The sequence below is a fragment of the Odocoileus virginianus genome, chromosome 6 (genome assembly GCF_023699985.2).
Source record: "Odocoileus virginianus isolate 20LAN1187 ecotype Illinois chromosome 6, Ovbor_1.2, whole genome shotgun sequence".
Classification (NCBI taxonomy): Eukaryota; Metazoa; Chordata; class Mammalia; order Artiodactyla; family Cervidae; genus Odocoileus; species Odocoileus virginianus.
Window position 1 is genome coordinate 27,280,250 of NC_069679.1, and position 17,894 is coordinate 27,298,143.

At 38.5% G+C, this 17,894-nt stretch overlaps 2 protein-coding genes across 3 annotated transcripts in view; both read right to left on the reverse strand.

Annotated features, from left to right (window-relative positions):
* The window catches only part of TMEM87A (transmembrane protein 87A), a 41,826-nt gene that overhangs the window by 5,079 nt on the left and 18,853 nt on the right, over positions 1-17,894 (reverse strand). The window contains exons 10-17 of one of the 2 annotated variants that reach the window (XM_070469073.1): positions 17,689-17,788; positions 13,473-13,566; positions 11,974-12,046; positions 10,120-10,224; positions 9,155-9,213; positions 8,311-8,414; positions 810-883; positions 424-485 (exon numbers count right to left, since the gene is read on the reverse strand). In XM_070469073.1, the coding sequence (XP_070325174.1) occupies positions 424-485; positions 810-883; positions 8,311-8,414; positions 9,155-9,213; positions 10,120-10,224; positions 11,974-12,046; positions 13,473-13,566; positions 17,689-17,788 (671 nt within the window). Of the gene's footprint in view, positions 1-423; positions 486-809; positions 884-8,310; positions 8,415-9,154; positions 9,214-10,119; positions 10,225-11,973; positions 12,047-12,647; positions 12,724-13,472; positions 13,567-17,688; positions 17,789-17,894 lie in introns of both variants that reach the window. The other variant, XM_070469072.1, reaches the window with a different exon arrangement.
* LOC110146113 (ribosomal protein eL22-like) lies at positions 2,784-8,304 on the reverse strand. Its single transcript, XM_020906804.2, has one exon. It carries the CDS (start codon positions 3,270-3,272, stop codon positions 2,904-2,906), a length of 369 nt encoding a protein of 122 aa, XP_020762463.2. The 5' UTR covers positions 3,273-8,304; the 3' UTR covers positions 2,784-2,903.

Consider the following 17,894-nt stretch of genomic DNA (forward strand, 5'->3'; position numbering starts at 1 on the left):
TTCCAGCATTTGTTATTTGCAGACTTTTTTATGATGGCCATTCTGACCAGTATGAGGTAATATCTCACTGTAGTTCTGAAAAAATCTTGATCTTTACTACAAAAAAGACCACCTTAGGTTATTAATGAGGCTATGACTTCATTGATGAAAACCATTACACAGAACCATCAGTATGGCCTGGAACTTTTTTAGGACATAGCAACAAACCATCTAGTTAAAGATTACTAGGTCCCAGACAGAATCTCTTGCTATCTCTGTTTTTATTTTATTTTTTTTAATTTTTTTTTCTTTTTTTTTTGCTATCTCTGTTTCTAAAAATGTTAATTATACAACAGGTTAAAAAAATCACTAAGACCTATACATAACTGCTGAACTCCACCAAGGGCTAGAGGACAGGGCAAAAAGAAAAGATGTCATACTTACTGCTTTATTTACTTTACTATTTCCATTTGGTTCTTGTTTGGTACTTCTCATTTTCATTCCTTCTGTAGAAGAAAAAAAAAAAGTAGATATGGTTAACTATGCCAGTAACCACACTGACAGCAAAAATAGATCCAGAGCTTCATTTTAAGCTTACTGACACTAAATTATACTACAGGTAGGTTTCTTCATCTTTACATTTTTGCTGGAAAGTTCAAAGTAAAATTTTCGTCTCATCTATAGCAAGTAAACTGGATATTTAATGTGCCATTATTCACTGAACATGGTTTCATCTAAATACTGATACCCTTACTTTTGCTTTCCTCTAACTTTACCAAAACCAGAAAAGAATATTTAAAGCACAAATAAAAGGTGAATTTTATCACTACCAAAGCTTTCTTTCAGCATAGGTTCCTTTTGTTCATCCTCTTCCTCTTCCTCAGACAATGGTGAAAAGGCAAACCTGACAGAACAAAGGTAGAACAGAAGGAAAAAATTAGAAAAGGAAAAACATTACTCCACTATCTGGATTTTACAGGACTAATTATTGAAACTTCAATTACAGTCATTCATAATATCAGTTTCAAGAATAACACAACAGTTCCTTCCCTTCAGAAAGCTCTCAACTGCTGCTCTGAACAAGAGAGAAGTAGGACAGTATCATAGTTATGAGTGCAGGCTCAGCCACAGACTACTTGTGGCTTTAGACAAGTTCCCTACTCTTCTCTGTGCCCCAGGTTCCTCATCTGTAGATGGCGATAATCACAGAACATTACTGTAATAAAGAAAGCAGGTAACTTAATTCAAATAAAGGCTTAGAACAATACTTCACAGTAAGCACTCAAAAAATGTTCATTTATTAGCATTATGTACCACACAGGGGTAAGCATATAATTCAAAATTTCAGCCTTCAAACTGGTAGTTATGATTTGGAAAGTCTGACTGTGCTGTGTTCCAAGTAATTTATCTCTCCTTTGAAACTTGCAAGAGGTTCAGCAAAGCTTCTACTGGATAGGTTAATTCTCAGAATGCTTAGCTGTGAACTCATTCTGCACTTTTCATTTTACTGTTGCTTATTATTTTTATTTTCCTGTTTTAAAGTCTCCCTTACAAGATAAACTCTTTATAAGCTAGGAATAATAGGGAACACCTATAACCTGTTAAAGGGTAACTAACAAAAATTCACAATCCCGGCAATCCCAAGGCACTCACTAGTACTGAGAATATGCTATGTGCCAGTGTGTTCTTAAAAATTCCTTGGCCATATGACCCAGCAATACCACTTCTGGGCATACACACCAAGGAAACCAGATCTGAAAGAGACACGTGCACCCCAATGTTCATCGCAGCACTGTTTATAATAGCCAGGACATAGAAGCAACCTAGATGCCCATAAGCAGACGAATGGATAAGGAAGCTGTGGTACATATACACCATGGAATATTACTCAGCCATTAAAAAGAATTCATTTGAATCAGTTCTAATGAGATGGATGAAACTGGAGCCCATTATACAGAGTGAAGTAAGCCAGAAAGATAAAGAACATTACAGCATACTAACACATATATATGGAATTTAGAAAGATGGTAATGATAACCCTATATGCAAAACAGAAAAAGAGACACAGATGTACAGAACAGACTTTTGGACTCTGTGGGAGAAGGCGAGGGTGGGATGTTTTGAGAGAATAGCATCGAAACATGTATATTATCTATAGTGAAACAGATCACCAGCCCAGGTTGGATGCATGAGACAAGTGCTTGGGCCTGGTGCACTGGGAAGACCCAGAGGGATCAGGTAGAGAGGGAGGTGGGAGGGGGGATTGGGATGGGGAATATATGTAACTCCATGGCTGATTCATGTCAATGTATGACAAAACCCACTACAATACTGTAAAGTAATTAGCCTCCAACTAATAAAAATAAATGAAAAAAAAAGAATAGAAGAATAAATAAATAAATATTACGAGAAAAAAAAAAATTCACCTTGTATACACAGAGAGACCTAGTCTTTGCCCCTGACTAATAGGAGGTGATTTTTTTTTTTTCAAATCTAAATATTTTATTATATACTTAACACCCCAAATTGTATTTTTGTTATATACTTTTAACTTGAGGACATCTGTAAAATCAGTACATTACAGAAATCCTGAAATTCCACTAGCTATAAGCTACTTAAATACTGCTTATACAAAGTATTTGGAGGGGGCGGGGTGGACAAAAGCTTATTTACACATTCACTTTGCTGTATACCTGAAACTAACACAACATTGTAAATCAACTACACTCCAATAAAAATATAAAAAAGTATTAAAGGAAAGCCAGCACCATATAAACAGCATACACTTAAATAAAAGATGAATGTTTTACAGAGTAATGTTTTTTATTCACCGATAAGCTAAAGGTCCATTTCAAGATGTTTCTTTCTTTTGTATGCTTAATGTGTTTTATTAGCAAGCAAAGCCCTATAAAGGATGGCATCATCTAGTCCTCAGACTCAGATTCATCTTCATCTTGACTAATCTGGAAGTAACGAAGCTCATAAGTCTCCTTGTCAGATGCAACCACACAAAGCCAATCATGAAGATTGTTCTTTTTAAGATATTTCTTGGTAAGGTACTTCAAATACCTTTTAGAGAACTGTTTCTCAGAAACGACTATGATTTTATTCTTGAAGTGTTCAATGTGAACGACGTTTCCAAGATTTCCAGTTTTTCCATTCACTTTAACCTTCTCCTGCAGAAACTGTTCAAAATTTCCAGAATCAAAAAGTCCATCTTCTACTGGATGAGTAAGATCCAAATTACACTTCCAGGTTGACTTCTTAGGCTTCTTGTCTTTCTTCGGCGCCATCTTGAAGGCATGCCGCGCGATGAGAGAGCAGGAGGTGATCTTTATGTTCCTGGCATGTCCTGCCTGATATGAGTGTCACTGGTTACCCACTCTGGCTGTGGCCACAGGATAGTCTAATAATGTGATTTGTGTTAAGCTCTCTGACAGTCAAGAATCCACCTGCAACGGAGGAGACCTGGGTTTGATCCCTGAGTTCGGAAGATCCGCTAGAGGAGGGCATGGCAACCCATTCCAGTATTCTTGCCTGGAGAATCCCCACGAACAGAAGAACCTGGCAGGCTATAGTCCATGGGGTTGCAAAGAGGCGAACACAACTGAGTGACTAAACACAGCACATACTCTGGGGCACACAATATCACTTCCAGTCTCCAGAGAACTAGCAACTAAAGATTACAAGCCTGACCTCCAGGCCCCCTTGGAGACTGAAGGTTAGCCATACAGGCAGCAGGCAATCAAACCCCAGTAGTGTCCCACAGGCCCGGGGGAGCTTCCCTCAGCGGGCAATATCAGTGTGTACTGTCATCGGCATACACACAGTGCAACCAGGAGGAAGGAACACCGTCTGTGACTCCATGGGGAGCAGACAACTGGGAGAGATGCATTTGGACCCCTCCTGGACTCTGTATTCTAAGTCTCTCCTCCAAGCTGATTTTAATGTTTACCCCTTTTCTGTAATAAACTATAGCCATGAATGCAACAGCCTTCAGTGAGTTCTGAGTCCTTTTAGTGAATTATCAAATCTGAACTGGTTCTGCAAACCCTTGAACTTGCATTGTGTGTCAAAACTAGAGACAGTTTATAGGGACCATTCCCTCAGATTCAGCAGCTTGGCTAACTCCATGTAGCCAGGGACATTTCTTGGTCTTTGTGGAATATACTTCTGGTTTGAGGGGTGGGGGATGGAAAGAGAAGGTAGATAGTTCACAATAAATAAAGTATATACATTTTAGATGATAATAAGTGCACTGAAAGAAAAAAATGGGGCATAGGGGTACTGGAGGATATAAAAATAAATGTATGTAACTGAGCAGGACCCTCTACGATCTTCCTGGGATAATTCCTCCCCCCGCTGCCTCCCTCCTCCCTGGCTCCAAACCCTCTGCTGGCCTTTTGTTTGTAGAAAAACTTTAGCTTCCTAGGCCTTCCCCAAGTTCCCAAGGAAAAAATTCAATCAGAGAAATGAGAAAATGCGGAAGCAAAGGAAAACAGTCAAGCAAGACAAAACAATAATATTTCAGCCATTTAAGAAAGTCAAAGACACTTAAGTTCCTCCTTATGGGCTACATATAATAGTCTAAGCCATATCCTTTGAGCTGTTTTTCAGATATTGAAACCCCCCACCAGGAGGAACTATGTGCTGCCAAAAGTCGATAGATCCCAGACTGGTTGGAACCAGAAGGTTGATGGGTACCGACTCCCAATTATCTCACCTCTAGCCAATCAGAAGAATGTTCATGAGCTGATCATGCCCCCATACCCCTACCCCCTATCTTTAAAAACCTTTCTCTGCTCTGGAGTAGGAAATGGCAACACACTCCAGTATTCTTAGCTAGAATAGCCCAGAGACAGAGGAGCCTGGCGAGCTAAAAAAGAAAAAAAAAAAAGTTTCTCTGAAAACCACAGGGGAGTTTGGGTCTTTTAAGCCTAGCTGCCTGGACTCGTTGCTTGTGTTCTGCAATAAACACTGTACTTCGCTTCACCACCACCCAGGGTCAGCAGATGGACCTTACTGTACACAGGCAACAAGCCCAAGTTTGGGTCGGTAAAATGTACAAGGGTATTTAAAACATTCTTATAGCTTATTCCTATTTTTAATGTTCCTGTGCATAAAAGGTACTTATTTATAGCAATATTTACTATTACAGTAATACAGTAATATTTACTATTTATTTACAAGCCATTATTTATTTAGATTGAAGCTGGATTTTTTTTTTAAAGTAACCATAATTTTTATTTTTCTTTTATCAAGTATAGATTACAATGTTGTATTAATATCTTCTGTAAAGAAAAGTGATACAGTTATATACATATACATTCTTTTTTTATATACTTCTCCATTATAGTTTATTACAGAATATAGAATATAGTACCCTGTGCTATTCAATAGGAACTTGCTTATCCATTCTATATATAATAGTTTGCATTCACAGCAAGCCTTTAGAAGGACCTACTTACAGTGATGCTCCATGACTGATGTCCAGTAACTTGGTACTTGAACTGTTCCCTAGGTTAAGGTGGGCCACTGTACCTAGGCTGTCTGTACAATGCAATCTATAATAAAATTTGCTTTACTTCTGGGCTTTTGGAATTTTGGTGCATGTTAGGTACAAAGTGGGGCTTCCCAGGTGCCACTAGTGGTAAAGAACCCACCTGTCAAGGCAGGAAACATAAGAGACACAGGTTCGACCCACGGGTTGGGAAGACCCCCTAGAGGAGGGCATAACAACCCACTCCAGTATTCTTGCCTGGAGAATCTCATGGACAGAGGAGCCTGACAGGCTACAGTCCATAGGGTTGCACAGAGTCGGATATGACTGAAGACACTTGGCAGGCATGAAGATACGAGGTGCTTACATGGCCAGGCGCCAGTAATAACCTGAGTGCTGAGTCTCTAATGGTCTTCCATGGGCAGAAACATTACCGTATTTTTTGTGTTGGGAAAAGAAGCATGCATGATGTATAAATACTTCCTTAGAGGAGGCGAAGAACATCAGCAAACAAGGATTTTTCTATACTCTACCTGTGTCTTTTTCTCTTGCTGATCTCACCATTTTGCTGTAACAAACTGTGCTCTGGGATTTCCCTGGTGGTCCAGTTGTTAAGAATACCCCTGCAAATGCAGGGAACATGGGTTCCGAACACTGTTCTGAGAGGATTCCACATGCTGCAAGGCAACTAAGCCTGTGTTCCACAACTACTGAACTCACACTCTAGAGCCCACAAGATGCAACTAACTGAGCCTGTGCACTCCAGAACCTGTGCTCTTCAATAAAAGAAGCCACCGCAATGAGAAGTCCATGCACCACAACTAGAGAAAGTCCTTGTGCAGCAGTGAAGACCCAGTGCAGCCAAAAATAAATAACAATTAATCAATTTTTTTTAAAAAGTACAACTGTATACTGAGTCTCATGAGTCCTTTTAAACATATGTGGCCTTGGAAACCCTGAAACACCCAAAGTGGAAATAGTCCAAATGCCTATCAATATGAAACAAGTTAATTAATTGTAGTACATCTGTACCATGTAATATATATAATGCCATCCACGAAAATAGATGGTTTAATTTAAACCAGTTATCTCGTGCATTCAACAGTGCACTGTTGAGTGAGTAAAAGAAGATTCCAAATGTGAACAAGTAATAGAATGTGGAAGAATACATCACATTAGGCTATTAACACTGCAGTTATAGGGAGTGTGCACAATGTACTTTTAAAAAAGGAGAAAGGAAGAGAGGTAAAGCAAACATTTTTTTTAAAAGACTGAAGAAAGGGAAAATTCTTGTGTATAGATATAGCCAGAAAATGAGCAGAAGATCAATAGATCAATTTGTAGAGGGAGGTGGCAGTGAAGACTGAGAAGCTGCCAGAAATGATAAGAGCAGTGGCCCTGCGCAGTACACTGGAAGACAAAGCTTCCAAGCTAGTGGCCTGCAGAGTCTGACCCAGAGTATGAGGAGGCAGTCGGCAGGAGGCCCTGGTCTCTGCGCAGCCTCATTAAGAAAGGAGGCAGAGCCACATGGAAGTTTAACACTTCCTGAGCCCAGGTCCCTTCAGCTCAGTGCAGCCACGAGTGCTGAGATAAACGTGACAAGGGAGAACCAAGAGCAATTTCTGCTCCTGGCCAAGTCAGTCAAGGGGGCAGCACTGGCCACATTCATCCACCAGGTGCTGATGTCTACATATTTGGGGAACTGCTGGGTATGCCTAACGTTAGAGAGCTGGTTAAGGGGAACTTTGCTTCCACATTGCAGCTGTTGATGGCGTTTGCTTGCGGGACATATGCTGACCACTGAGATGAAGCCCAGAATCTTCCCCTACTCACTGAGGCTCAGAAGGATAAGTTTTGACACCTATCAATCGTCAGCCTGACTGCCAAAGGCAAGTATATCCTACATGCAATACTGTGGAGGCCTGCGTTCTGCAGAACGTGTGGCATCTGGAAGGCCCTGTATGTGGACATGCTTCGCATTCCAGCACAACCAGAAGCTGGAGGCTGACATCCAGACACCAGGACCTCAATATCCAAATATAACCATGTTATTTTGAATTCAAATAAATTTCTATATTGACAATAAAAAGAGAGTATACATACATATATCAATACATAACATGACACAGAAATAAATCTATGAGACGTCTATCGATTAAAAAAAAAAACTAATGTAAAGCAGGGTCACAGACCGTTGGTTATACCATCTCAACCTTTTCCCTCTTTGGTGGTGCAGCTATATAATATAAACTCACAACTGTCTAAAGCACAAGAAGAAAGGAGAAAAATAAGAAAAACAAAGGTGTGGCTAATAACAAAATAAAGACAGCCAACTCCTAAATAATTGAGATTTGCCCAAAAATAAAGCAAATTCACATATCAATTTTTATTCCACAGTCACTTAAGTTCTCATTTTACCCTTTCTGTTGTTACAGTAAGCTGAGCTAACAACTATACAAATTGTTCTTTCCTCCTGGAAAGTAGATAGGTGATACCCTCATTACAATTGTCACAATCTACTTCCCTTTTACTTACCTGTACAAATATTAACAGAAGATGTCAGAACTGACAAGGACCTCATATCAATAGGAAACAATTTCCCCCCTCATTATATGAAAAGGAAACTAAGGCTCAGAGAGATAAAGAGAGGCAGCATGTTGAAAATCACAACTCAAATTAATAGTACATAAGCCCAATTTCCTAAATATGGACCCACAAAGTATTACTTCCATTATATGACACAGCCCTAACAGTGTCACTCACTGAACCACGCCTAATTGATAACACATCCATTTAGTGGTTATCAGCTTGAATAAGAAGTGTCCCCAAACCTTTGGTTATTCGCGGATGGTCGCCAGAGAACCATGATGACAAAGAGAATCATGGAGAACAGCAACCGCCAGATGGCGTCATCCACCCACAGCTCCCGCCAATCCTACCAAAAGGGGAGCAAAAATTTATATATTAATATACCATCTTAACCAGCTGTTCGCAAAGCCCTTTGCATAGAACAAGAACCACTTATTTATTCATTCAACTTGTATGTACTAAGGGCCTGTTATGTGCTAATAAGCACTGTGCCACGTGCTTAGGAAACAAAGTAAATGAACCTAATTTCTTTCCTTGTAGTGTTTACTAAAGAAAAGGCTCTAAGCAGACAGAGTACCTGTCAGTGGTTCATTGTAGCTGAGAATCTTTAGGGAAGGGTTTTTATACAAGGTAAGAGAAAATAATATCAGGTTGTTGTTTTTTTAATAATTTTCACTTCTATTTATTTAATTTTACCATACTAGAGCTTGAGCTCCCTCCAAAGAAATGTTATTGGCCATATTCTTTGTGCTCAGATCTTAAGGACATGGTTTTTACTCAGATCAGCATTATTCACACAAACTTAATGTTTAAGACTCTGGATTTTTTGTTTGAGAATCTTTAGTTAAGGCAAGACAGGGTTATGACAGTCTGTGGTTATCATTTATAAAATTCTCTTGAACTACTTGTATATACCATATAGGGTATATATAAAATACTCAAGAGGAAAGAAGCATTCTAACTCCCAGAATGAAGACCTAACCCTAATTTTTTATAAAATGTAAACCTTACCACTGTCATCAACATAACTGTCTGTGTACAACAAACAGTACACTATTCCTAAATGTATGTTGTTTGTTAACTCACCGACTGACAAGTCACTATCCTGAACTTCATGGTTGTCCAGATGATAAACACAATAGATGCTAAGAGGAAATAGAAAAAACAAATGTCAGTGTGAATGCTGGTTTACATCCCCCATTACATCGTTCAATTCTGGTTAAGTGGAACCTCACACATCCCTAACTCCCAAACATGATCACTACACTTTCTGTTATTTTACACACTTATTCAATACAAAACTACTTAACTACTCGATACAAGGTCCACGATATGTACTCTTGTCAAAAATTTCTGTACTTAAAAAAGTAGTTTTGTTTACTACTGACTACTTCAGTAACCCTGAGAACTGGAAAAGACAATATTCAAAATATGGCTTTTACCAGCAATAGCAATAATTTTTTCCCTTCCTTTACCCTTAATATTGTAAATGTTAATTTTTTGTTAGCCAGTCAAATGGGGGGAAAGGTTGATAAAACGACTGTAAAACACAACTGTTGGTTCCAGTCATAGGTCAGACCTCACTATACTGGTTACAAGAGCCAAAAGGCAAAAAATAAACCTACTTTGGCTGTGGTCTACCTAATGCCTATATTTTATGCATGCTTAGTAACAGATGTGGAAGGAATATAAAGGCAACATATCCTGACCTAAAACTCTATAGCAAGGAAGTATTAATTAATGTCTTCTAAAATAAATATGAATGCTGTATGGCACTGAAACTAACTTGCCTCAAGAAAAAAGAATGAATACAGGATAGAGATATACTAAGAACTGAAAGTAAATGCAATTATTCTTCACCTATTATACTTAAATGATTCTCAATCTCTTCTGAACCACAGACACCTTGGAGAATAACAAAAGCTAAAGACCCCTTTCCCAAGAAAAATGCACAAAACTTTTCTATCTAATTTTAAAGAGTCCACCTATGATCTCTCGGATTAAGAATCTCTACTCTAAAAGGATCCCATTTAAACATCAGGAAGACTTACCTGCCACTGCTAAGATAAGTGTGTTGGTGAAATGTCGATACAAAGAGAGTTTTACGATGTTCCGCCTAAGTTTTAATAGCTTCATTGTTTGAGTCAGGCTAATAAATATGTGTTTGAAGGTCAAGGAAATCAACATTCAGAAAAAAACAATAAGCTAGTAAATTAATTCTCAAGTTTCTCTGAAGATATTATCTTAATGATAAGAGGTCTTACAGCTTGCTTATTCTCAATCTCACAAACACTCCCAGGCCTCAACATGATTAATAAGAAAGTCTTCATTTTCAATGAGATACTGAAGAGTAGATAGAACCAGGATAAAATGAGAATGGAAAAAGAAAAAAAAAGAAGAGAAAAATTATTAAAAATTGAGAAATTAAGACAGGAAGCAGCTTTCCAGAGAAACAAAAATGAAAAAGAAAATGAAGACAAATGGAAGAAAATGAAAATGAGTAACAGGCAAGGGAATAGGAGTCAGCATTATCTTTCTTCCTCTAAGGTTAAGTAACTCTGTTCTCACTGTCCCAGCTAACCCTAGCCTAGGGTCATAAATACTTATGCCTATAACCTTCTACAGTTCTACACTTAGATCCCTCGTGTAACATTAAGAAAACTACCATCCGCAGCTAGATTGATCCTGAATTAAAAGGATGGTACAACTACAACTGGCTGAGTATTGCAGGCAGTTAGCCTCTGAAAGTAATGACTCTCCATTTAACATTATTCCCAAGGAGAAGTTGCCACAGAAGACAGAAGGGGAACTGATGACTACTGAAGAGGATATCTGCCCTCATATCCAACTTTCAGAATGAGCAGACACAAAAATGAGTGAGCTGGAGCTTGTTCTGTGCTTTGACAAATATCTAGCTGCTACCTAAACACTGGGTTCTCTCTCCGTTTCGTCTTGTCCCACTTTCCTCTTCATTCCTCCCTGTATTTACAGAGATTCACAAAGCACACTTGAAAGATACTGATGTAGGAAAGCTTGATCATTTGAACCAAAAACATTTTAATTTCAAAGATTTTTGATAAATGACAATCTACTCAAATTCATAAACTTATTTTGTTTACATTCAGCCTTTTATACCATTAGTTTATCAAGACAATAATATTGCACAATTATACCTAGAAGCATATACATAAAACCAAAAAAAAAAAAAAAAAGAAATCCCAAAATTCAAATCCTTCATTCAATAGGCCAAATCTCTAATAAACAGTATTTAATTTTAAGAAGCAGGAGAAAAAGAAATTTGTCTGTTGTGTGCTGACTGACTTCACCTGCAAATGAATCAAAATTTACTTCAAAGAGTGGAAGCCTTCAGACAATTACAAGTCACCTTCTGAACAGGGGTTCAAAACATTTGACCTGTAAGGACTTAAATCTGCTAAACTCATATAGAATTTTAAGAGTCAAATAACCTTATGAAGTCTTGAAACCATATTTTAAGAATCAAAATTTTTTCATAGTTTTCAAAGCATTTAATAATTCCTAGAGGCTGAAAGAAATGGCAGAGCAGTCAGTTACTCTAACACTAAGTGGGATGGACAAATAAGTTCAAAGTCAAAGTTCATTTTAAAAAAAAGGAGGAGAGGTAGGTGTAAAAAGTAAATAAATAAAAGGAAAGCTAGAAGTTTGTATTTTGTGCTCAGACACAGTCACTAATTTCTGATGCAATTTGAAAAATTAAAAACAAACAAGAAAACTTCTTACCTCAGGCCTCAGGTTTTTAGACTGAAAATTCCCTAATCCCAGACTAAGGAGTAATCAACAAATTAAAAAAAAAAAAATCCTTTACAGAAAGATCATTTTTTCCAAAAGAAGAAAATGGATGGCCATCAAACTAGCCAATGAGAAGGATATCCACCAGCAAAGGGCAGTGTCTAGGAAAGCCAAGGGGATAAAGGCCAAGGAAGCAAGATCAGTCTGGGCCTGCAGACAAAGAAAAAGAGATGGTGAAAAAAGAGATGTCCAGAGAGGCATAGAGAAGAAATCAGCACATGATTCTGCATTTATATAATCAACTGGAGTGATTTTTGCATTTTAACTTAAAGAAAACAAAGTGGAGTAACATGTGGTACCTACATCATTCTTCCCTTCTGATAAACCATCATGCAGAATATACAGCTGTTAGCATTTCACACAACTTGTTGACTACAATCTCAACACAGTGAAATATGCTGCTAACTAATAAGGGACAACCACCACATTAAGATCCAAATTAAGAAGTGACTACACCAAAAATGTTCTGGCAGTATACGCTCCCATCCCAACCTATCATTTTTCATCATTTTGATTTTGAGTCAAAGACTCTTTTCACATTCAAAATTTTCTGCATCATTTATATACTAAGAATTACTGATTTCTAGAATTGTATACAACATATTTTACGAAAAAATATTTTACATCTCAAAACAAGATGTAAGGCAAGTAAGTATCTGTCCCCAAAATTATGCTGCTTGTTTTCCTAAGTTTAAGATACTATTTACTTATTCAATCCTAATTACTCAATCACCAGGGCATTATTGAAAGGATATCCATAAAATAATACAGGCATCAATTGCTGAGAGGGCCAGGTTTACTATCAAAGTCAAGGGATAAGAAAAATACTACAGTAGTAGGAGAAAGAAAATGAAATTGACAGGATTAAAGTTGCTGAAAGTCTAAGAAAATTACATACAGAGGACAGTGCAACTTGAAAACCAAATGTGCATCCATAAAGTGTTTCACTTAAGGGGCAATTTGTTGCAAAACTTACTGAGCTCAGTTTAATTGAGAGAAAAATTTACAGCATTTATCATCTTTAATCTGATAACTGATTACAGAGAGTAATGAGCTACGGAGGCCCACTTCTTCAAATTAAACCAGCTCTAACATAAATTTCTTTATCATATATCTCAGTGCTTTGGTTTTCATCCCTGATAAAGGCATAATTATGTAATTCTCAATAATTATATAAAATATAATCAGTTCAATTTTAAGAAACCTCTGAAATTCCAGTCCTGGTTAAGCAAAGAGCACTGTCACTTTAAAACAAAAATTAGATTAATCAAAAAATGCTTGTCACTTATGCAAGAATGGAGCCCATTGTTGCTTTCCACTGAGGAACTAGTAAATAAGCAGTAATTTGGGGACAGGTGGGAAAGCATTCACATCTCATCACACATTAAATGTATAAAGCTCTAAGAGGTTAAAAAGAAAAATAAATTATACATATGTTTTGGAAACAAGAGCCCAAAGGTGACTTAGAGGAAAACAGTAAAGAAGCCCACAGACACTTCTAATTAACTTCAAGACAAAAACAAAATGATCACAAAATGGAAAAGGACCACAAAAACTCAGATTGAGCAGTACTGACCCCAGTAACTCTGAGGACCCCTTCCATGCCAGAGAACAAAAGATAAAGGGCCCCTGCTACCACAACCTTGTGAAGAGTGACTCCAAGGCGAGGCCTAAAGAGGAAGAAAAGAGATAGCTGAGTACAAATGCAACAAACCCCAAGACAAGTTAAGTAACAGAAACTCATGTTGATTAATACAGGCTAACAACTTAACTGAGATAAGCCAGACATACTTGATCTACCCGAAAAAAAAACTCAAATAGATGTATGGTTTTAAATCAAGACAGTAAACACTAGAACTTGAGATCCAATCCCTTATTACTAAATTTTTCAAAACCTTTTTATTACAGAGAATCCTGAAATATATTCAATAGTAAAATGAACCCCTATAAACCCATTATCCAGTCCCAAAAGCCATCAACCTACAACTACTCCTGCCTCATGGGCACATCTCATCCACTTTCCACCCCCCATATTATCCTGATACAATTCCTAGACATCTTACCTTTTATATATATGTATTTCTGTATATTTTAAACAGATATGGACTTTGAGAAAACAACCACGATATCATTATCAAATCTAAAAATTTTAAGTTATTTAATACAGTCAAAATCTTATTAAAACTCATTAAATAGCCTGTTATTATGCTCAAAACTCAACAAAAATGAAAAGTCCGAGTAGCTTCAGTGTCATCTGAGGAAAAATCTTAGACCCTTGAGATTCAAATACCTTTGAATCAAAATATACATTTTAACAAGACCCCAAGATGATTCATTAGAGCATGATAGTGTGAGATGCACTGCCTTAAATCATGTCTACCTAAGCCTTACCAATGCCTGTTCTTACATTTTGTTATACACTAGAGAAACTGCAAATGGACAGTTTGGTATTATCTGGTATTATCTTAGAAACCCAGAATATTTCCTGTCCTACAGCAAGCAACCACACACATTAAATGAATAAATAAATTGCAAAAGTGAGAACCCCAACCCCATTTAAAGCAAAACTCTCTTAAATAAATGAATAAATTTTAAAAATTAAGGTCTCCCATTTCTTTAATTCCACTTAAAGCAAAACACCTTGAAAATAACTGCCTATACCTAACTCCTAATTCCTCTACCCTATTTAAGAAAATTCCTCCTATTTTCTCTTAAACTCACTCCAATCAAGCTTTTTGTTCTGCCCCTCACCAAAACCACTCTTATTTAAGATCACTAATATCATTCATGTAGTTAAAGCCCGTGTTCACATCTCAATCCTCTTACTTGACACAATTAATCACTCCCTTCTTAAAACAGTCTTCAGCTTCATCTCCCAGTTCACTAGTCACTTCTCAATTTCTTCTGCCCTAAAAAGACCCTGAAGCTAGGGAAGATTGAAAGCTGGAGGAGGAGGAGACGAAAGAGGATGCAATGGTTGGATGGCACCATCGACTCAATGGACCTGAGTCTGAGCAAACTCTGGGAGATGGTGAAGGACAGAGAAGCCTGCTGTGCTGCAGTCCATGGTGTTGCAAAAAGTTGGACATGACTGAGCAACTGAACTACAATTTTACTTCACTTCGTTGACTTCTAAATAATAGTTCAAGGGATCAATCCTTTGACCTCTTCTTTATATACATTTACTTCCTTGATGGTCACATCCTATCTCAAGGCTTTAAATAACATCTATGCCCTGATGACTCCCAAGTTTATTTTTTTTTTTTTTTTAATTTTCAAGTAGTTCTTTACCAATGTTTTGCTCAAAGGCTTTTCAATACCCTATGTAAACTATGTTGGCAGATTTAGAATCTCTGAGGAGTATGTATTGAAGAAGCATCCCAAGTAATCCTGATTTTCACCCTTCATTAAGAACCCCTGGTTTAGAGGCAGCATATGTAGGAACATCTTGGCAACCTGAGGATGCCTCTCAATGGAAAATGTAAACCAGAAAACATTGTCAAATTTGTTCTGATGCCTTTTCCTCACTTCAGCAAAATTGTCTGTGGTTCCTAACAAGACAGTACAAGACAGAGAATGGAATACACAAGCTCGCTTGAGTGGATTTGTCCAACAGCTCAGAGATGAAAACCAGCACCCCACTTGAACAGGCTCCTTTCCAGGAACAGAAGATTGGGAGACAGGATGAGTGTCAGCTCCACAGACATCCAGCCTGTACAGTCACACAGAACCTCATGCTCAGAAGAGATCTGTACTTGGATTAATCCTGTGCCAGCACCACCTTTAAGTTCTTCACTTTTGAACTGGTGTTGGTGGTTTAGTCTCTAAGTCACATCTGACACTTGTGATCCCATGGACTGTTGTCTGCAAGGCTCCTCTGTCCATGGGATTTCCCAGGCAAAAATACAAAGTGGGTTGCATTTCCTTCTCCAGGGTATCTTCCCAAGCCCAGGATCAAACCCGGGTCTCCTGCATTGCAGGTGGTGTCCTCCATTGCAGGTAGATTCTTTATTGACTGATCTATCTAGAAGCCCTGCATTTTCATCTTGCACTGGGCTCAGGAAATTATGTATCTGGTCACTACAGGGTCCAAAGGTGTTATGACAAGGGAGAGGACTCCAGAGCATGGAGTGCTGCTCTCAGTCCAAGGAGAAGGGGAAGAGGAAGAATGCCACAGCACAGGCCCCTGGAGAGCTTGAGGACTACAGAATCCTTCCGGTCAGTTCTGCTATGTGATCTTGAGCAAACTGCTCCATGTTCCTAAACCTCAGCTTCATCAGCAGCAAAGCACAGACTGAAAATATCTCCTACTTCTTCATGGGGTGCTTTCCATGTATTAGTCCTATGTCACCAGTGAAAATATGATCATCTATCACTTCATCTCTGAATTCTTTCTGGACGAAGCAAGAACCTCAAATTCACCAGGAACGTATTGGCAAAGCCAGCCAGAAGAATTCAGGAAGCCTCAGCCTCTCCGCTCCCTTGTGCTGCAGGCGCGGCCTCACGTTCCGCCATTTCTCTCGCACTCTCTCCGGCTCCCTCCGTAGCTCACTCTTTCCACTCTTGTCTCTTACTCTGCTGGGAAGGCGTGAACAGAAGCCTTCCAGGCCTGTTCCGCCCTTGCCGCCAGGTCTTCCCCTTCTGACTGTACTCGCACACAGGGAATGTCGGGGAAAGTTTCCAGCCGTCCTCACAGCAGCTCGGGACCTGCAACACAGGCTCTCTGCCCTCTGGGTTTGCCTTAGCCACCATTTAATTAACTGTTAACAGGTCCGGTTGTGTAAAAACGTGAAACGCGGCCTTACGTAGAGTCTGTGCCATGGTTATAGCGGCCGCAGTTCCTGCAGGAGCGTCCTGGCTCACCGGCAGTTTGCGCGCTTACCGCCAGGTGTCGACTCCCAAGTTTATTATATCTCTGCCCTAATTTCCTTCTCCTACTTCCCTGTGGTTCGGATATCTGAACTCTTAATCCTGGCTCTACTCCCAATTATTCCACCTAAGATCTTCCTGAACTCAGTTAATGTCACTTCCATCCTTCTATTTGCTTAGGTCAAAACATTAATCATTGGCATCATCCCTGATTCGTTTTTCTTCTTTCATATCATATATTTGCTCTATCAGCGAAGTCCATTGTCTCCATCTTCAAAATGTAAAAGCATCTGACCACATCTTAGCATCTCTTCCCCTGGGTGTATATATAGTTCTTTCACTAACTTGGATCTTTTCTTAAATGTCACTAAGTGAAGCCTTCCTTGACCACCATAATTATAACTTCAAGTTCCCCCTCCTGGTTAGAACTCTCTATACCCTGTCTCTGCTTTATCTGCTCACTGACACATTAGACTTTTCACTCACAAACCTTTGTCTGTGCACCAGCCCGCCCATAAATGTAAACTCCAAGTCTTTTGTTTTCTTGCTGTAGCCCTAGGACCTAGAACAATGTCTAACATATAGAAGGCACCCAAGAACACTCCTCCTATTTAAAAAATCTGATTTGCAAGAATATTTTGGAAGAGTGAAGACAAGTTTACTCTAAAAGGTTGATGTTTCAATGTCATTTGCTACATTGCAGGTTTCCTGTCGATGCTCCCTGAATTCTAACCAGTGAAATCAAACCCTAATGTTTTTCCAACTTCTGCGAATCTACAAAATTTCAGATGTTTTTGACTTCATAACTATCTCTTATATAAACTCTTTCAGAATGACATTGGGAACCTGAAACAGTTTCAACTTAATCAGCATTTTAATTTGCTCTTCCATTTAGGAAGGCAATACTTAAAGACAATACTTACTTGACTATGCCATATCCCAGACTGACTATGATGACTAGGGTTCGAGCCAGTGAGCGTTTAACTGCAGAAAGCAGCTCTGCAAGGATTAGGGCACCCTGGACTGTGAGAAAGAAAAAAAACGGAAAAGCAGTGCAGCATGTAATCCAAGTTTGGGAAAAGGTACAATTCTAGACCCAAAATGTAGATTTCTAACATTCTTCAGAATA